General features: G+C 36.8%; 1 protein-coding gene across 1 annotated transcript in view; it reads right to left on the bottom strand.

Annotated features, from left to right (window-relative positions):
- CAMKMT (calmodulin-lysine N-methyltransferase) overlaps positions 1-22,511 on the bottom strand; it is a 206,118-nt gene that overhangs the window by 13,683 nt on the left and 169,924 nt on the right. Inside the window, exons 7-9 of the mRNA XM_034060861.1 lie at positions 20,599-20,665; positions 7,339-7,413; positions 355-418 (exon numbers count right to left, since the gene is read on the bottom strand). Coding sequence (XP_033916752.1) covers positions 355-418; positions 7,339-7,413; positions 20,599-20,665 — 206 coding nt within the window. The remainder of the gene's footprint in view (positions 1-354; positions 419-7,338; positions 7,414-20,598; positions 20,666-22,511) is intronic.

Genomic DNA, 22,511 nt, shown 5'->3' with positions numbered 1-22,511 from the left:
AGAAGCCAACATAAAAACTTTCAATATCGTACTTTTACTTTAATACGAAGACATTATTATCAAAGGAAACTACTTGAGAAACGCTTTGATAAAAATAATCTGACGCTATCTTTGAAGCGGTTTCATTTATTTTACTACCCACTGTGTTCCTTATCAGAAGGCCAAGTATAAGAAGTTTCCTAGTTTATGATTAGGAAAGAATCTGATAGATTAGAAGACTCAATTGAAGTTGGACATAATAAGTATTAAAGTATTACATGACATTAATCCTGCCATTCCATTACTCTCTCAATCATTGTGCACAGACTAATTATTCTGAAGCCAGTGTTCAGGAGAAAATAGAAACATACTTACACTGGGCTGGAGTAATCTCTTTATTGCATCAACAAGGCTAGCTCTGTACTGGTCCAGAAAGAGACTGACATTGAGAAGAGAAGAGAATCCAGATTAAAATGGGTTTTCAATACTAATGATACTAATGCAGATAAGTACAAGGCTAATTACATATGTTTACACAATGCTGTAAAAGAGAAACTGTGATCTACATTTCTGCCCAGTTCAGGTACTTCTAAATATTATGAAATACATGAACCAACTATAATCTAAACCAAAGCTAAAACATCTTCATGAACAGATATTTATAGCTGAAAATCCCAGACCACATATGCTAGCTACGAAAAATACTACCATAGCAGAAATCAGGATCAATAGACAAAGTTAACATTTTACATGTTTTTTTTCTTAATACAAGATGGGGGTGTGGAGGTTTTTTAAGTGTTTTCTATTGCATTTCAGGTGTTACTATTAAGAGTATTTTTTCCTTTTAACTTCACAGTTGTGGCATTAATTGTTAACTATTATGTTAACATATTAACTATTTGTTCTTTTTATAAGTCTATCTATCACTGTAAAGACTGACAAGGCCCTACCTCCTCTCTCCCTCAAACACTGTTGTCCTCTCAAAAGTGAAATCCTTCATCACCAGCATGGGTCTCACAAGGACAGCAGCAGAGCCAATTTTCCCATGTGATGTTGCCAACATGCTCAGCCCTATTTTGGTGTGATTACCTCATGATTTGAGGGGATAATTCATTCTTCATGCCCCTCAGTACCTTAATGTATATACTAATAGTGGCAACCGGGGTGCCAATCACTCTTGACTAGATATTTGTGGACATGTAGTTACTGTGGATGAGAGTGCATTTACAATGGTTAGTGAACAACCATCGGATAGCAACTGATGCCTTTCAGTCCTTACTACCATGAGCTACATTTATATTGGCAATTCAGATGAGAAACTCTGTCAAGCAGGCCACAAATTATGTGATATTTTTTCCTTCATCATTTTTCATGCTTTCTCTGCAATGAAACTGCTTCCCAGCCTGTGCCAAGCTTGAGAGCCACACTACATGGCATTTTGTCCATTCTTCGTGATACTTCCCTTTCCTTTATTCTTAAACATCTCTTTCTGCAGAGATGTGGGTAATTTTTTTTCCCCAGGTTTGAAATTTCTTAAAGAATATAAAGAATATATGAAAACAGCTAAGAGAAAAAAGTGGTCTGCCAATCACATGCCAGTCACTGAGAACAGAATGTGGGATATTTAGGAACGCATACTCCATAGCTACCAAGGAGAATACAATATTACATATAATAGGGTCAAGCAGCTATGAGAGAGCCTATCAGAAAACTTGGCAGTGACCAAATCTCATCAGTAAAATCTGTCAGAACCTCATATTCTTGAGAAGATGCAGTAGGCTGGGTACTTTTCTTAAAGAACATTTCATATAAAAGTAATACCTTTCGAATTTCTTCTCAAGATACTGAAGTACTAGCTAACAATCTCTCTGATAACCTGCCCATAGGAAAATACAAACTTTAGCAATTGGTATGAAGGCTGCCCCTCAGCCTTGATTAATTTTACTTGTTTGAATTTCATTCCTTGAAACAGCAAGCGATAGGTCTAATACCTCCTGGGAGTTTTAATGACATTCACCTCAGGTAGATCCCTATTCAGATAGATAGCATAAGACACCACTTCACCATGAACTTAGCCCCCTGCAGAAGAGGTGGAATACAGTGCATGAGTCGTCTCCCAAAAGAATCACTAGGAATTATTAATTTACTTTAACATAAAATATTGCAAACATGCACACATTTAGGAGTGCCTGAGATCCTGTATAGACAGAAGTACACTGAAAATGAAAAATGCATCTATGATATTTTTTATTTCTGAAAGCAGTGTAGTGAAAACATGATTTCGGGGCAGCTTACCAGAGCTAAATTCCTTTTTAATGGAGCTGCATACCATTCTCTCCTTTTACAATGAGATAGGAGCACAACTGCTGCCACCAATCTTGTTCCTTTACAATGAGGGAACTACAGGCCTTTGTTCAGCAGAAACGGAGTGTCTGAGAAGTTCAAATGGTTACATGACCTGCTACATTAGACAACTTCAATAATACCTTTTCTGTCCATCCAACCCCAATTGAAATTTTGGTGGTATGGGAGGTTAACTCTTAGCCCTTTCAGCTTAGGAAATCCAGACAACCTGGGACGGTTGCCCTGGGTCTCCTCCCAAATTGTCCCTGCCATCCGAAAAGCCTGAACCTGGAAACAGGACCTACTTAAATTAAAATAGCCTCCAATATTGTGATTTTTAGTCTGTTGGTCTGTGAGCCACATACTGTGACCAGAGGGAGCAGAGAAGGCTGGAAGCAATGTTAATACAAAACAGTGACTCCAGGGAGTATCTCCATCCTTCCTCTAAGTCAAAGGATACCTTGGATGAGGAAAATCTTTAAGAAGTTGTCAGATAATCTGTGCTACAGACAGGACCAGCACAGGATTTGGACCATGCAAGGAGATTTAGTCACACAATTTCTCTTAGCAATAGAATTTGTATGACTAAATACTACCAGAGCACACTGAAAATGTACCCAAGAGAAACCCTTAAAGCTCACACCAGCTTAGTGAAGTTAAATAATGTAGTGTTCTAAATCATTTACACTCAGTTCTCGCACCTCAGTTCAAATTTGGCTTAGCTCGCCATTACTTTAGTGGTAATGTCTCATGTTTATGTAGTAAGGACACTGTGAAAGCAGTAGCTCAGGAGAGGAATAGCAAGGTTTTCTTGGGTCAGAAGGAAATGTGGATCACAGAGGCAAGAACACAGCTGAGGATTCAGACCTTGTTTTAGGCAGTGCTCTTAACCTGCGAAATATGAATGAACAGGCAGGCAGTGATTTCAGATTACTATTAAAACCAAAATGAAAGTTTATATAAAAACTGTACAGAAGTAAGAGTCAGCCCCAAGCAAACAAATTAAAATAAACCAAACCAAGTAGATTCTCAGTTTGCTTCATGCTGATACCCTTTCACCTTGTCCCTCGCAGTAAGGGGCAGATACTTCATAGGCTATGATGTGAACTTATCTTTTTGCATATTTTGCAACTGGTAAAAGAGCTTAGTTTACAGGTGTACTTCAGACATGATTACATTTATACATTGTGCCTACTGAATACAGCCATTTATCTTTTTGTTCGCCTTCAACTGACAAAGACTGAAAAAAACCTTGCTTCCATGTCGTCAGATTCCAATGTACTTGAAAGTGCGTGCAAGAAATCAGGCTTAACATGAGTAATAAATTTAAACTGAAGAAGGACAGAGATCTGATTATGTTCCTGCAAAAAACACTCCTTATATTAAAAGAAATGCACTAACCAAGATGAAATTGACAGGTTTTAAGCTATTTAAAGAATACTTTCAGTTCAGCTCTACATTCCTGGTGAATCCACGATTCCCCATTACTTCAGCAAAAAAATCTCAGTAGGGAAAGTAATGTGGTATAGTCCCCCCTGGTCTCTGTTGTGCAAATACTTCTGTGTGTGTGCCAAACTTTAAGAATACAATCAGTCTAAGTAAAATGGGATATCATGCATTTCCAAAACGATATGGGGATCTAGACCTTACACTGTCTCTACATTAAAGTTACCTGTGAAAATGTTTTCCGCAGGAATGTGAAAAACAAAGGTTTTTCTATTGGCTCAGTCCTACTGGCCTTCAAGCTCCCTGGATTAAAAATTTCAGCAACATTTTTTGTAATAAAGAAAAGGATATATGCTTTCTTTTAAATAATCAGAAATCTGAGGTTCTCAAGAGCTTTGGAAGAGTCCTGTTTGTGGCCAGTCCAATACAGGCACATGTTATTTATCCTCCTCTATTCACACTCACAATTCCAGCACCTGCATGACTTTATATCCACAAGTGTAGGGCAAACGAAAGTCTAAAATCCTAGCAGCCCTTACCTGGCCTTAAAATTGCCCCTCAAAAACATGAGGTTGGCAGATACACTTTAAAGTTCCATTATTTCAGTGGGTTTTTTCCCAGTGTGTCCTTCTTCCAGGTGTAGCCTCACCAAGATGATTTTTTTTTCTCTTATTTTTATCTCATTGTTGACATTTTACAAGTTATTTCGGAACTGCTGAACCATGAAACTGTTTTTATTGTCAAACTCCTGAATGGTTAAATAATGACTAGCTTTCACAGTTTGCCTCTTATTTATTTTATAATCTAGTTGAGCTGCTAAATTTAGCTGTTAACTAATAGACTGTCTGTTCTGGGAAATAACTTATTTTCCACTCCTGCACACAAGCTTTAGGAAAGTCTGACTGTAAATATATGAATATAAACATATCGCTGCTAGTTGTAATCATGTACATTTTTACTTGAACCTCCATGTGGATTTGGAATATGTTTATGAATAGAGCTTGTTTTCATGTAAATGGGATCAAGCAGTACCACTGGTTAGCTATTCAGAGAATCAGACAATATCACCCTTGCTGGAAATACTTCAATAAAAATTTATCCATGTACCTAATATTTGAACTCAGATTTTTTTGCTTTCTAGTTCTCTGTTCTAATCTCAGATTTTATTGACTGACAATGAGTTATATGATGGTGTTAAACTGAATGCAATCTATTCTATCTGGTTTTATCACTGCATACTTCAGGTTTCAGCTGAGGAGCTATAAGAAAAGAGAGATTTTTTTTCCCCTTTTCAATAGCAGCCCAAAAATTTCAGAAAGTAAAAATCCTGCCAACAGTTCTCAAACCAATTCTGTATCTCAGAAGAGAAATACATGAAAATGCAAAGAAGATTCAAATTCGATAAAGCATGGAACATTTGCTCCCTCCCCCCCCCCCCCCCCCCCCCCCAGCCTTTTCATGTATCAGAAACCCCAGTGTCCATAATTAAAAGAATGCTTTCTAAAAGAAACAAACAATGAAGGGATTTTCATGCTTATTAAACTATATATATGGGCACTTGGCAGTAAGAAAATAGGGACAATTTGTGATGCACTTTAAACTAACCTGCACATTTTTATTTATTTTTTAGAAATCTATAAATATTTATACACTTACCTGCATCCTAAGTGCTTCAAAATAAATGTACAAAACACAGGGATTGAAAATGCATTATGTATTTTACCTGTCATGTTTGATTCTTTGTTTCCTAAAGAAACTACACTATTTCCAAACAGGCTGAGAGGAGTATTAGGCAGCAATATTACTGAGAAAACCCCAACTTAAGTCTTGTTCCACTCTGCTGTACTCCCAGCACAAATAGGATGACATGGTGTGAGTATCAAGAACACAAGAGATGGCACAGCCAGGTTGTTTTGATATTTGTGTGAAGAACAAATTTAACTCTAAATCTCTTGGCAAGACCTTGCTTCACCCACATAATCTGGAGAACATCCATATGTGAGCCTTGTCTAAGCCTCCGAGAAGACTGCTGCCCTCCTGCTCATGTCCGCCAGCACTCTGATCTGACTTTCATACTTAATCTGATCTAATCCTGTCCAGCATTAACTTCATCTGTGCAATGAAACCTGGAGTATCCATTCTAATATTTGGTGAGGAAGGCATTTACTAAATTACTTGCTGAAATCATATGGTGTTGTTTAGCTCCTTATTTTAATCAGATGATGCATCTCTGGGGCACATTATCAGCGATTAGTTAGAAACCCTTCTCTGCCCTTTTTGGAAACAAAGAACTTTTCTGAAATCAAATGCTAAGAGAAACGAAGCACTGTTGCATTCTGTCAACAAACAGGTATTAGAAAAGGAAAAAAAACAGATGACTAAACACACCTTCTCCTGTGTTATACAAAACCAGCAACTTTCCTGAAATCTGAATTGTTCACTTAAATAGCAAAATATCAAAGGAAAAAAAAAAGCTTTAGAGGAATATTTTATCAGAAGCCACTTAAAAAGCACATTGTTTAAAAAGACAATATACAGCTTCGTATTTCCTTTGCCTTTTTCCTTTAACTGTTTCTTAGTAAGGTACAGAAATCTGCTGAACTGAGCTGTGCGAGGAAGTCTCTGTTTTTGTCAGGGATTAGTTTCTCACAACAGTTATGTGGAAGAAAATATAAACAGCTTTTACTGGTTTGGACATTTAATGGGTCAGGAGCAAATGTCCATGAAGGAGAGACAGACTCATTTAAAAATATCGACTCTTTTAAATAAAATTTGCAGATCTCTTTTTACACTGTCTCTATAGCACAAATGATTAATAATGCATCCTTTTTAAAGTCCGCATGCAGCAAACACAGCACAGCACAATCTGCAAATCCAGTATCAAAAAAGGGCTGTGTCAATAATCAAATCCATGTGCATAAATCATTACAATACAGCATATTGTAACATGGATCTATCCACCTTTTCATAAATTAAGTGCTGTACTCTTATTTTCTTTTATTAAGAATTCTCTTACAATTACCATGTGCCTGTGCAAATAGTATGAAGCCTATGTCTACAAATATTGCTGTCAAATTTATTTAAGAAATAGAACATGATAGGGAGAAAAAAGGGTTATGAAAATCTTTTTTTTCCCCTCGGAAAGATTTTCCAGGGAGCAAAAAACATATCCCCTTATATCAATAGTCAGATCTTTCCTAAGAAGTAAGCTAATTGAGCTGTTTGTGTTGATAAACTCCCTTTTCTCCAGACTGTTCCTCACTGAGCCATAATTATTTGCAATTTGCCTAAGTCGTCCATTTACTGATACGTCAAGCATGAAACAGAGGCAATTCCAGAAAATGGAAATGCTTCTCAAAATCAATCTTTGGGAAATAATGTGGTAGAAGTTACTGTGTGATAGAAGACTACCTTATAACTGTCACATGGAGATGAATATTAATTTGTTGAGGTTAAGGTGGCTTTGTGCTTCATTTGTTGACTTTGCTTAGCCATCAGCAAGCAGCACAGTACAATTACTCCAGCAAAGCTATTTTTCTAACATGAGTTTTATGATTTTTATGTACTTACCAGTCAGCACACATAACAATGTCAAAATGTCCTTCCAGTTGAGAGACATCTGTCTCATTATCCCATCGCAAAATGCTAGAGGAAAAAAAAAAGATTAAAAAAAAAGGAAAAGAAAAAAGGACATTTTTCATCTTGAGATTTTTACAGTATTAATATTATTCTTATGTGACACAAGTGTTTTAAAAAGTACATGCTCGTTACTTTCAAAGAGGAAGGCAAAAATATTATTCTGTACATTTCTAAGGTTTTAAATTTTAAAGCTAAAGAGCTGTTCTTTATTATAGCAGAAAGGCAATCCACAGTGTCTGATGAGTGAATCACCAACAGACAGTTGTGAATTAGTGACACATGTATGGCTTCAGATTTTTACCCCTTAACACCAGTGCACGAGGGAGCGAAGTCAAAGTCTCGACAACCTGAATGAAACACAAATTTACAGAATAGATGTGAATTCATGGATCTCTGTTGCATCTGGCAGGCAAGTCAGTTGTGTTTCTCATTGATGAAGTGAGCATTCACTTGGGCTGGAGGGAGGGGGGAGAGGGTGAAAAAATGCCAAGCTTAACTTCAGTGCCAGCTATGTTGCCTCAAGCAAGCTTAAAAATACAGCAGTGCTGACTCTGTCAACACCTATTCTCTCATAGGTGGTAAGTTATTTAATTCTTAGGTACCAAATTGTAGGCAAAAATGCACATACGCACAAAGTTCTTTGTTTATAAATGCTGCTGATTTACATAGCTGGCACGAAGAATTTCAGTACTTTGCTACCATTTAAAAACCAGTAACTAGTACTGGAACTTGTACATACTTAAAATATTATTATTATATGAAGATTTAAAGCTGCATTTCGATATTTAGGATATTATAAAAAAAAAGAAAGAAAGAAAAGAATCTGTCCTTCTTTTTCATTTCCTGGTTATTTATAATAGAAAGTAGATAAATATTTATGGGAAAAGTACTTGTGGGGGAAGGGTCTAATCTGATCTTGTCAGGTTGTGCATGCTTATCTCAGTTTTGTATGAGTCTTGACCAAACAGACCCTTTAGTCTTCCTGCAGCTATAATCTACTTCTGGTTAAAAGCCATCTCCATTCACACCCTACTCCTAATATTTAACTGAGGATCAGTTATAATGTGTTCATTCAGAAATGTTCCCTAAGTATACAGGAAAACAGGAAATTTTATACAGAGACTATACCATGTGCAAAAGAGGCTTGAATATGCAGATAGACATAGTTATGGTACCACAATATATGTTTACATGTGCACAGACATGAAATTTGAGAGAGAATGCTCTTAAAACATGGAAATTATGAAAGGAGAGGCCCAGTTAAGTTGGGAAAGCTTCGATTATGTGGGGTTCAGTATTACCGAACAGATCAGGACTCATTAGCCCATTTGCCCTCCTGGAATTTACTGACACAATCCAAAGAGAGAAAGGAGTAGATTAATTTAATTTTTCCCCCTCAAATTGAAAGTAATCCAGATTTTAGAAGCCTAGGTAGCTTTGCATACTGGCACGCAGCAGGCATCTAGTAGTGGAAAGTGACAAAGGAGAGTTCTCACTCTCGGCTGCTGACTGCCTGCTGGCTACCAGCAGCTTTTTCAACCCTGTTTCCGTGGAAACTTAGGTTAGAATGGTGAAAATTAGGTAAAGGTAAGTTTTGTGGGTTTAAAGCATGCACTCTTTAATACTTTAAGAATCCTGAAGCAGAACTGGAAATTGGTAGATGAACTGTGAGCCTTAAATGGCCACCTTTGGTTCTCATTGCTACAGAAACAGAGATCTGATCAGTACCACTATAGGGATTTGAATTATGATTTTTTTAACCCATATATTTACTATACTTCACACACGCAGTTTGGAAGGCAGCACAGGTGCCTCCTCATGGAGAAAAACCCCACCTCTCTCATGTTACTGTCAGACTCCCGCTAAGCATCCAAAACCCAGCATTTTCCATGCACACCTACTGTAGGCACAAAGAAGTTTGTGTGGGCAGGTAAAAGCTCCGAAACCATAAAGCTGAGCAAAATATGGAACTGACGAGTTGCCAGGAGCATGAGCAGTGGTGCAATGCGACTGGTATGTGTGCTGTTGGAAGCAGTGAGCTAAGGGGCCCTTAAGCCAATCTTTCTCCATTTTCCTGATCTAGCACCAGGGCTGCTCTTGATCTCTAGCTTCAGTAGGGTTGCATCCCTGAAGGCATGGCAATTATGCAAAGACCAGTAATAAATTTACACACAAGACCTTCAAAATCAACTTAGCCATATATTTTCAAAAGGTACAGGAAAATCTGTATCCCTCTGTTGAAATAACCATGTAAACTAAACATAATTTCTATAAAATAAATACCAACAGGACTCTGATCTCACTCAGGATGTATGCACACTGGTGGGAGAGATGCAGCTAAGCTACAAGCTGTATATATTTATCCATGCTATCTTTAGCCGAGTGCAAGCATGACTAGTAAGTGAAGTGCAGCCAGGGTATGTGAAACTCAGTACTGTCTGCAACCTCCAAAACTGTTTCGCTGGCTCACTCTGGGCTACCATATCTACACAATTATCCATTTAATGCTTCCACAAATTTGCATGAGGTGCAATCAAACATCTGCACCTGCACGAGTAAAGCAGGCATGCTCCTGCGTATCAGGGAATCAGAAATGATCTGCTTAGAGTCAGCATTATTACATCATTAACACTGATGTCAGAATCAGCTATTTTGAATTCTAGTGCTAATGAAAGCAGGGAATCAGAGTCAGTCTGTATATAAATACCATCAACTACCTGTACAAATTCTTGTAATCCAAACACAGTTCCTGAGTGTGAAATACAGAAAAATCCACTGATATTGCAAAACAACAAGGTAAAGATGTCTGTATGTGTACTAAATGCATATATCTATATGTAATAAAGGGGTGAGAAACAGTATTTTTTTCAGGGATTATTGAGGACGTGACTCTTGGACTTCAGTGGTCAGACCTGAAAGAAATATCGAAGGCACCATGAAGTAAAGGCTGATTGCATTTCCATTTAAAGAAAAGCACTGCTAGGAAACCCAGGAAAGTGTCAGCAACAGAAGTCTGAAAACCTCAGTCTTTATGAAGTTTCCTTAAAAAAAACATAGACATAAGTGTAAAAATACCATTCCACAAAGTCTTTAAATCACTAAGTATGATGTTGAGTGCCAACATGAAAAAAATGCAAGTCTTACTAATATTTTCCTTAGCATCCAGTGATGCTAAATCAGTTTTCAAAAGCCACTTTTCTTCCAGCAAACTAAGTTTTAAAGATGTAATACTTTAAAACCTTTCTTTGGAAGATGCTACAATATTAACAGCTGAAATAAATTTGTGAATTTGAAAGATGTGTTTTATTCTGTATTTCTGTCCAACCCACACTATCAATGTTTTGGTTTTTTTGGTAAAAAAACCCAAAACCAAACACAAACAAAACATATTTAAGTCTGTGTAAAGCCCACTCTTGGCATTATTTTGTGCTGGCTTATTTAACTCATGCAGGTTTAGTTTCTTGAAATTGAAAACAGATAACTCAGCTTCATCAGAAAAGGGTTTGAACCCACTGGAAATATAAAACAGACTGGGAGCTTTTCTTGGCTACAACAGGAACGCTATAAAAATAAACAGGATGTGAAGGAAAACCACTACTGCACTGCTCAGCCACAGCTTAGGTCAAACTGATGGCTGAAACCTGGTACCTGCTAATGGCTGCTTTATGGCCTGTATCAAATGTATTTGACCAGTTTTCAGAAGAGAAGTACCCACGTCACAAATCTATTACTATAATTAGCAGTCTTGATGGTAGTCCTAGCAAAAAGGACAAGGACTGAATGAGCTATGGAAAATGAACTATCCTCTCACCTGCAGAGGTGGCTTTTCCAGGTCAGGGATAAAGCACAGTACCAAAATAGGCTGAGAAAATAAGTACTAACACTTCAGTTTCCTAGGCTGTACCTTAGAATCATAGAATCATAGAAAATTTAGGGTTGGAAAGGACCTTAAGATCATGAAGTTACAACCCCCCTGCCATGGGCAGGGACACCACACACTAAACCATGCCACCCAAGACTCCATTCAACCTGACCTTGAACACTGCCAGGGATGGAGCATCCATAACCTCCCTGGGCAACCCATTCCAGTGCCTCACCACCCTCACAGTAAAGAGTTTCTTCCTTATATCCAATCTAAAAGTATTCTAAAGTATTCTACAGCACACTAAAGCAACAAAGTCATTAAAAAAAAGTCAAGCCACCAAAACCACCAAACAACACAATGAATTTGCTTCCTCTCCTCCCCAATTTATATTTTAAATATAGAAGCAAGCCAGAAAATGTGATTAGGTCAAGAAAAAGTGTTACACTGATAATTGAACAGAGAAAACAGAGACTTTAAGTACTACCAATATACCCCCAAACAGCCCCTCATACTTCAAAAGGAAATAAAAGCATAACAAACCAGCAAATATTGCAGGGATAGTTATGGCAGACAAGGCTGCACTTCCCCTGTACATTCTAATTTATGGAGGATAGCCTGACAAATGTCGACACTCTTTCTTACACTGGTAAAATATCTCAGCAATCTACAACAAAAGATCTGATTTTACCAGGTTTTTATTTCTCATGCAAAATTCCTCATTACTATTATTATTCAACTTCTGTTATTCAGTGTTTGTCTTCCCAGTGTGCTTAGGCAGGTAACTTACATGAGAAAAAAACCAGGTTAAGACTCTGATTGTTAAAACCTGAAACATTTCCAAGTCCCTCTGAGATGTTCTTGTGATGAATGGCATAGGCTAGAGTAGCTCTCAAGTTAGCGGAAAAGTAGTTGTGCAGATGAAGACAAAAAATCAAAATCAGAAGGAAGGACAAAAGACACAAAAGCTTTACTTGCTTCAAAATGTATTAACAGTTTCAATAAAGATGAAAAAAAATTGTCCCACTTAGCAGATGAACAGCTACCAAGAACCCCCATCTACCCACCTCTTCTTTTCATATTTTAATTCAGGCTTCTTTCTTTGAAAAGCATTATCATCAGTAAGCATACAGGTTCAGGTAGAAGATTTTGTCTGGGGGTTTATATGACTTTTTCTATGACATTAACCAAGCAAGTTCATTAACACATTAACAAAAGGCATCATCGGGATGTTTCTCCACACCTTGATCTTTGTTTGAGATTCCTTAGTTTTGTATAAAGATCAAGAAGATGGATTTTAATCTAGCAAAAGAGGCAATATGTACACCTATCATTACAGCTCCTCTGCAGAGTCTTGCACATTTGCCTACTATAATTTCCCCATCTTTCTCATTATATTCTCATTAGGTTGCTCTTATTTCTCCCCCTTCTTTCACCTCTACCTTTTTTACCTTTATTACTTCACTTTACTTTGTATTCTTATCCATTATCTCATTCCCTACAAGTGCATACCTTAACCAAGGTTAAGTTTTCAACCACAAGATGTACAGCATCAAACATTCTCCCTTTCCTCTCAGACTTCTAAGCAGTTTGAATGTGATATTTATGATTGCTGATGGACATTTCCTTCTAATAATCCTCTCACAGGTTTTGGCAACTTCCACATCATTTATCTATCTTTGTCAAACTCTACTGCTCAAAATCTGCACTTTATACCCATTCTTCTGGATCCTTCTCTCTGCAGCAAAGTAAGATCTTGCTATTCATTAGATTTTTAATTCCACTATTTTCTGTCTGGGTTTTTAAATTGTTTCTCACTGGATGTGCTCTTCTAAAGAATATCTTCAGAGCTTTCCCACATTCCTGATAATTTCACAATGTTCCACCTCAATCTCTCCCTCTGAATTTTACTTCTGGGCTATGTCATCCATAGAAGCTAAACCCAGCTACCCATTTTTGGACTTCACACTGTGTATCCACTCACAGCTCTGTTTTTCACAGCCTCAATGAGTGAGAAGCTCATCAACTCTAAAGTACAAGGCATTGTTGTTACATCATTTTCTTGATCCCTTTGGACATAACCATTAATTCTAGTCTGTAATCTAGATTTAGCTCAGACCTTCCTCTATATTTGCATACCTCAGCTCTGTTCAGATTTTGCTTATTCACTCTGCATAGCATCTCTTAGAAGTTTCTTATCTAGCCACTCAACTCTTGACCATGGCATCATCACTTATATCTTAACATCACCATATTATTCTCTCTGTTCTTAGAAAAGAGACTTAGACTCAAGAAAATGACATCTTGCTCTATTAAATATTTGTTCAGTAGGCTGCTGTAAAGATTGTTTTTCTTGCCTACAACCCTGATCTTGTCACCTCTTTGTACTCCTTCAGGTAAGTTGTAAGTCTTCTTTTCCAAATGCTTCACAAGAGTTTACTTCCATATTTTTATTCTCTCATTCAGTATTGAAAGGACAACTCCATTCTTTAATCAGCCTACCTACATCTTCCACTTTTCAAACAAGCAGCTTTAAGATTGTCTTCCGCCATGTTATCCATGAACATTCACAAACCTACTTCGTTATCCCTGAAGCTACATTAAAATAGCACTACAAAAACTGAAAAGAGGCTAGGCTGTTCTTGTGCCTCCAACTCTGTCCCTCATGCCAACTACAGTTACCCTCATTGTCCTTCCTCACCATATCTATCCCTAGTCTCAGACTGTAGACTTAACAGAAACCGCCCTTTTGCTCAGTGCTTCTACAATGCTTGGTACAACAATTCCTGATGAAACCTCATCATATTTATGTGGTAATGCAAAAGAAAAAACCCCACCACAACCAGCTATTGGTCCCTCTTAACCTGAGATATTTTATGATTCTATGATTCTCCCTAGGTTTTCCTGCCTACAATTGTCTTTCTAAAAGTGTCTGATAAAGTTACACGCTTCCTTTATCCTTATTCTGAGAACATATTCTCTCTCTCTTATTTTGTACAACGTATTTTGCTAAAATTCAGATGGGAACATTACAGTTTTGTCTTAAAAAATTCTAACACTTCTAAAAGTTCTAACACTTACACATTTGCTGCTTACCCAAAGCTGCTAAATTTTTGGGACATAATAAATACACTGCATGTAAATACAACTGCTGCAGAATAAAGTTTTGCATTTTGTAGACACATCACAGCCCAACATTCAGCACATTCAGTGAGAATATCTTGTATAAAAATGTTATTAGTAAAAAAATACCACTGGTGTTTATAAATTTGCCTGTTCACATCCCTCCTCTACATCAATACATTCTAATTCAGTTCTTATTTAGGAGACTGACTACTGTTTTCAGTGAGGTCCATGTAGTTCATTACACACAAAATAGATAGTTCTTACATTCTAATTCAGACTGATATGGTAAAAAAAAAAGACATAACTTCAAAATGCGAGACAGCATAAGCCCATGTGGCACAACCTTACTGGTAGGATCAGTGAATGAAAGCTTTGTAAAAGTTTGTTTCATGAAGGAAAAGAAGGCAGTCTTTGCCCTGTGGAAAATAGTTTATCAATGAAAATGGTGAGAATAATCAAGGGAACAAGAAGAAAAACCAAAGAATGTGAAGCAAAACAGGTGGGTCCAGAAGGACTGAACTGGAGGAAAAATGAGAAAGAGCAGAAAAGATGTAATTCACAAGTGCTTAAATTCTGAGGGCAGAAGGGACCATAATAAACACCCAAGATTTCAAATTTCTATATCAAGCCCATGTATCTCAGGAAATTAATACACGTTTCAGAAAGATACTGAACTTGATTTAAACACATTCAATGCTTAAGAAGCTATCACTTCCCATGGAAAAATGTTCTACTGTATTATCATTCTGTCAAATCTCATTTTTTTCTAGACTGAATTTGTCTAGCTTCAATTTCTACATCTTGTTAGGTACTTGTAAGCTAGATTAAAGAGTGATCTTCTATTAAATAATTTTTTCCCCATAAGACTTTCAGATCAAAATCAATTCATTTCTTAACAATCAAGTCATTTCTTTGACAAGTTAAGTAAACAGAGCTATTTAACTCTCTCCTTTCCAGACCCTGATTCACTTTTAAGCCTGTTTCATGAACCCCTCATTTTCAGTATCCTTGGTTAATATCTAAATAACTGAATATTAATTGAAGATTAATGAATTAAATAAAGATAACACTATAAGCATAATTTTGCCAAAACTTAAACTTTGTTCCAACTTTCCTGTGTCTGTGGCAAAGATTAGCCAAGAGCGCCTGTCAATGAGAAAGTGTGCAGAAGGTACTCAATGACTGCCTATTAAGGTAGAGCCAAGGCAGACAAGGAAGGGTAGACAAAGGTTCAATGGTAACAACATGAACCAGAACACAATGCAAAAGCTGGCTAAAAAGATGAACATCCAAAAAAGCATAGGGATAAAATAAATAAAGTTCATTTCTAACATCTCATGGACATTTTCCTTTAAAGTCCTAGCGAGAATTTCCCCTACAAAGCTTGCTATCTTTTCAAGTTTTTTTTAATATATTCTTATGTGGTTGCATAAAGAAGGCAATGAAGCTACAGTGCAACTTAAAATAAATTGCAACTCTATTAAGTCAACATAACTGGGTGAGATACACAAATAGGACAGGCTTGGAAGTTCATGAAAGTCAGCTAGAATGACCAAATGGTAAAAAAAGATTATTTGAAACAAGATGTCATTCCTCCAAAAGTTGAAGTTGCACCCAAATAAAGGGTCAGAAAAATGAAAAAATTAATATAATAATAAAATTAGAGAGGCCAAAAATGATTGTGCTCTTATTTTTTTGCTCTAAATATTCCTGCCAAGATAATCAGGACACAGAATGAGCACTTGGAGAGGATAACAACATTTCAGAGATCTGAAATTAATTCTTTGCGTGACTACAAAGAATTCACTTCACTCTAGACGAGAAGCCTTTTCTAATGTGTCTTCTGTAAAAGGCAGTCCTGCTTTATAAACCTTGAGCTCTTCAAAGGTGTCACAAAGTATTCAGATAAGGGTGATTTGGGTAACACAGGCTGCTTCTGATTTCAAAAACTACTGGCAAAGACCCTCACCAACAACATTTAAGGGAAGTAGGCAGCCACTGGAGAAGAGTTGTGGCATGGTTAAATAATGGAACAAAACACAGTATGATCAGAGGTATGGAAATAGTTTCCACCTGAGCTGGTTTTCTGTGATAGAGTGCTACAAATTCACAATGGGCATGAACAGACAGACTGTTCAATGCTTCTTCCCACACATGCATGAAGTGATCAAATGAAGAGAATGGGAACCAGAAACCTTTTCTTCCTTACCAAAGAGCAGGAAACATTCCTTTTGGCAGCTCCCTCCTTGCTAACAGATGCTGTCATGCAAGAGGGTTGGAAAAGTAGTCGGAAGATTGGAAAAGTAGTCGGAAGAAGGGAATTCCTTTAGGGTTGCTAATCTGACAAACACAAAAAGTGCAATAAATATGTCCTCAAAAAGCTTGACTTTAGCAACATTTGGATCATTCTGATAGATGAAAAGTGAGTCTTTATTAAGGCTGTCCTACACTGATGTAACCTGTTGCATAACCAGTTGAAATCAGAAAGCTGGCATATTTGAAGAACACTGCAGTAAGGTAAAATATTCACATGTTGACAGTTATAGAGAAAGATGTAATTAATGCAAAGATGGAATGAGGATATTATAATTCAGTGCTTTATCATTGGGACATCCACTACTACACTGATGCCATTTAGTCTTTAGAAAGAGTTCCTTTCTAGCTTTAATTCTAGAAGCTTATAAATTCATTACATTTCTAAGGAACACTAAACTCTTGGATAAGATTATAACCTACCTGTTAAACTTTAAGGAGAAGGAGTTGTCACTTTTAGTCATGTGGTTATACATTCTTTATGTGGATTCTAATGTCGACCATTGAATGAACAAAATATCCAATACATTACCACTAATCAAATAAAATCAAAAGGTCCATCACACCACAAGCATTTCTCTCTTGATGTAGTTGTTTACACTCTTATGTGGAATGTAATCTCTCTAAGACAATTCTTAGCAAAACAATAACATTTGTAATAACAGCAAATTCTACTGTCTAAGTCCCTGTTTCAGGAAGATTTTAACATTAAAAGAGAAGAAAAAGAGCAGAGATTCCTTGATACTGTTATTGGTCATTTTATCATCAGTGATCATTCAAGACAATGATACGATGCATGTCAAACTAACAGTTGATGGTACAAATGACTGCTATCAGGATAACTCATAGGCTAAGTTATGTGGCCTACAATGCAATTCATGGATAATTTCTGAACTGTAAAAAAAAATGACTGTCAAACCCATACATGGTATTAATACACCTTAGTATGGCAAGTCATTATTAGTAACTTGGTGGCATTACTGTACCTATTTCCAGTAAGTATAAGCAAGAAATTCTGAACATACCCATGGAAGCTAAAAATAAAATAGAACTGTATACCCACTACTGAAGTAAACTGTTTACTAAATATCTATTATTATATTATAACACATAAAATGACAAACTGCCAGTTTGGCTTACATTACAGTACTTTTAAACAATAATCAAGAGTTGGCAGAGAGCTAGATAAGTGCTCGTCTACTGCATTTTGTATAAATCTAAAGAAATAAGTGTATGGCAGGTTGTCCTAATCTTAACTTCTCTTGGCTGATACTGGATTATTCCTTTTTGCCCCATACATGTTTTGGCATATTTTCCAAGTCTAGACTTAAATGTCTGGAGCAGTTACAAACTGATTATCATACTGGTAATTTCTGCTCCACATGTAAGGAAAAGAGTACAAGATCCTGACAAGAGACGAAGGGGCAGTGAGAAGGGTCTATTCTGAATTATCTATATGGAAAGAATCTTGTAAGATTACACGAGTCCCTGTGCAAAGTTGCACGTGTGGACAGTGTTTAAAGGATATGTTTAAATGAGGAACATGCTTTCTCCAGATTAATGTTGCAGTAATACACTTAAATATATCACTATATTAATTTACCTGCAAGCTCTGATCAATGTAAAAGAACTAACCTCATGTCACTTTGCATGCCAGTGTTGCATTCTTCTCTACAAAGCACTACATTTCCTTGTGGGTTTCCCCCATTATCATTATATATACAACTTTGGTTGTAGGAAAAGTGAATCAGGGTTGCATTTTTCAGATTTTACATCAGCCTTTTAGTTTCTTCAAGGCATTGAGAAGTGATCAAGTAATTCTGTTATTGCCTTCATCACATGTCATTACTGAATCTGAAGGACTGATCCATCCATTAGCACTTCTCAAGTAACTAAGCAGAGCATAACCTTAATTTTGACAGGAGAAAGAAACTATTAATGTATATGACAGAGAAGCGCAAGATGATCATTATATTGAGAATTAGAGAGTCATTTGAATATCTATTTAATAAAACTTTACACTGTTGCAACAAATCTGCAAAAGCCTTAAGAATGTACAACTAAAAATCAAATTATGTGTTTATTATAATGATCCTATAGTACTTCACTTTATGTTGTAATTTAATTATTTTATTTACGCAAATAAGGCCCCCAATGCTATTGCACTCAAGAAGTTAAACACTTGACATTTTTACTCCTTAAAAGACAACATTTTATGATGGCTAGATATGTTTATTAATTAGTGATTATTAACACCCAGTAAACAACATCATGTCTTGTAAAAACACAATCTTTCTTCACAGCGTGAGGCTGAAATCTATTATTCACTGATTCCATATGCTGAAATACACTCAAATGATCACAAATGACCTTAAGCATTAGATAAATGTAAATGAGGACAGGGCAGAAAATGTGATTTTGATTGATATCTAAAAGACCAGGTTTGAAGTCTTGACAAGGGATGAAATCTGAAATTTCATATAAAGTACATGGCAATTGGAAATCTACAACATCTAAGCTTCTGGATGGATGTACCACATAGCCTCTCCTCAGCAGGGATGAGACCTGAGACTGCTCACAAGAAGCGTTCAGAGCATGGAACCTGAAAGACCATTCCTAGGGCCTGTGTGACCTTTGTCTACTTGGCAGGCACTTATTAGGATGCAGAGATATATCTCTAAGTTATATGCACATACACCCTAATGAAGGCAGAATTTTTCTAACCCTAAGTGCTCACTTAAAAGAACTTCCCCACACAGAATGGCCGCATAAGCATGGGGATAAATGATGTGAATGATAGCCATTAAAATTGTATGGGTTTAACCCCCTATGTTAATAAGCTTATTCTGCTGTAACAGCTTGCCTTTCTCAGCCCTTCTTCAGCTTTACTTTTGTCACTTTGAGAAGGCCTGAGCACCTTTCTGGAATGAGAATCATCCAAAAAAAAGGAAAAAAAGGAAGATTCAGACACACAAACAAGAGTGCACTATTGGCTCTTAGGTGGCCATCTCAAAGCATATTCTAATTCTTAACCTGATACCATGAATATGAAGCCCTTTACAACTTTCAATACTACAAGGCATGAACACACTTCAAATTTTCAGCTGCTCCCAGCCCATATTGTACCTGGAGGTGCCTTAATGAAATACACAGTTAAACAGCTAACCTCAGTGGCACCAGATACTACAGGGTGGGTCAGGAAGAGTTCTGTAAGCTATCTGAAACTGAATTCTCTGAACCTCTACACTGCTCATCCTCCAGAGCATGCCTAGGGGGATAACTTGGAGACAACAGAGCTGGTGCACTACAACACACATTCTGGGTGTGCCCTGCAACCTAGGACATAGTAAATGAGAGAAGGGCCTCAGCACTCTGTGTCTGGTTCCCACACTTCCCCTGTCCTTGCAGTGACAACACAATACTGATTGCACAGACAGGGTGACCAAAACACCTCCCATCAACACTCCAACAACATCCACCCCAAGGGCAAATGGGATTTGTTCCCACCCTGAATTCTCAGAGCTATTTAAGATGAAACCTGCCAGTCATTTAGGTACACTCATCCCAAACCTCATTCAGTACAATGAGTAATGTTGACTCTGAAGCAGCCAAATTTCAACCATGCACTAAATCACAGCTTGAAGAGACACAGAATACGTTAAAAAAATACAATGGAGAGCTTATGTCACCAATATTAATCATACTGCATTTGCTATGCTCAAAAGCATTTTTTTAATACTTCCAATACTTCTGTCTTGCATCACTTACCCATGTGTACATACATGATGTCAGCATCAGTGGTATAGGTCACAATTTCACACATTTGAACATGTTTCACATTAAATGCACAATGACATGCAAGAATCAGTAAGAGTTTAGTAGAATCTTACCAGCTTGACACTTTCTGAGCCTTAAATACTCCTGCATTTTGGTTTCTTGTGATGATCTCATTTACATCTGCAGCATATTTGTTAAGAATTATCTACAAAATTGGATCAGTAATAAGAATAATAATAAATACTTTTTTCCATTGCTAATTCCTTCATAATGTCTTTTATCTGTTTAGTCTTCTTTAATCTGTGCAGAGTCAGTCTTTTTTCAGAAGCATAAATTTTACATTGCCACTCCAGCACATCAGCCACATATATCTAAACAGCAACTTGCTCTTGTTGCCTATCTATCTCCACTGTTTACAGTTAAGGAACTGCTAGTCCTGTAACTATAGAAGGAACTGAAAAAGACTTCCCATACCTTATATACATTTAAAGGCAACTGTTGCTTACAAAAATAAGAAATCCAACACACAATGGGAGCACCTTAACCTTTAGGCAAGGGAGTTTCTAGTCCATTGGCTTTCTTGAGAATGGTTTGGAACCACCATAAAAGATAGTGGAAAGCAATAAATGTCTTTTCTTCCCCACAGGTACTGCAACAGGGCCTCAGCCTCATGTCTCAGCTTCTGGTAGTTTGGAAGATCAGGTAACAAATTTGGGTAGCCACTCAGGCAGGCCAAAGCAAGTGCTGTCAATGAAGAGTTGCAAGGGAAGCTGTCCCAAATCATCTATGCCTAGAAAGATAACCTTCATAATCATTAGTGGGTAGCAAGATGTCATTGGAAGGAAAAGGCGGAGCAAGTAACTAAAAGCTGTGAGAATACTAAATGTCACCCACCAGTGTGAATCCACACATGTTTAAACTATTCTTTCTCAAACATAAAAAATGATCTCAAAGGGACAATTTTGGTAAAGATGTCAATATTTAAAGAAATCTGATGCTAATTAGAAGATGTTTCTAGGTGCTCAAAATACATTGAATTCTTTGCAAGTGTTTTCATAAGAAAATGGACCACTAGTGTCAGGCTCATTTAAAATATCACTGTATCTTTCTATTTACTTTGCTGAAATCACATATCTGGCCTTTGTAACACAGCTTGCTATTTAAGAAAAGTTATTTTAGGAAAGCCTCTATCCAAACAATGTAAAAGAAAAGACAACTGATATTTCATGAAGCCAAAAGCCAGAAATGGAATGACAGAAAACTGGTTTAAAACAATCTCTGTGGTTTGGACATGCCTTTTAAATCTTCTCCACAATATACAGTGAGAAGTTGTAATGAATAGCCTGTGAAGCAAAAGGAAAGCATAAGTAATTCCATTCTTTGCTTGTTTTAAGAAGAGTCAGAAGTAACACTGTTGATAAATTAGCTACACTGCACTTAAATTATGTAACTGAGACAAACTATTAATAATTGTTATAAACATGTTAACACTAGCTTTTAAAAATAACTTATGAGCCCATGTGTTCAGATATTCAGGCGGAACGTGACCTTTCTAACCTAAATTTCCCAGGACTGCTGAAAGATCCATGCACTATATTTTAATGGTCATCATAGTGCACTGCAACAACGCTTTGTATGGTTGATGCTTTCAGACAGTAATTCAAATCACTAGTGCATAGTGTGAAACAGAGGGAAGGGAGAAGGTACTCTGAAATGGGAGACAACTTTTACTACAAATGAACCTCATCCTTGGATTTGCATGTATAGATGCTTCCAGTGTCCTGAGGAAACAGAATTTGTTGTTCATGACTATCTCATAGATATTACTCAAGCTGGAAAAATGTATCTGAATGTATATCACCCAAAATTACAAAGAAGAATTAATCTGATAACTTTGCCTATACATATCTTTATTATTCACTTGAATATTCGCAGTATTTTCTTTTTAATACTTTCTTTATCTAAATGATCCTGAAAGATAAAACACACTAAACCAACAATGAAGTTTTGAATGAAGCTGAAAAAG

Source organism: Melopsittacus undulatus, chromosome 3 (assembly GCF_012275295.1).
Source record: "Melopsittacus undulatus isolate bMelUnd1 chromosome 3, bMelUnd1.mat.Z, whole genome shotgun sequence".
In the NCBI taxonomy this organism is placed as follows: Eukaryota; Metazoa; Chordata; class Aves; order Psittaciformes; family Psittaculidae; genus Melopsittacus; species Melopsittacus undulatus.
The sequence above is the reverse complement of the archived record's forward strand: the minus strand, read 5'-3'. Positions and strand labels throughout refer to the sequence as shown.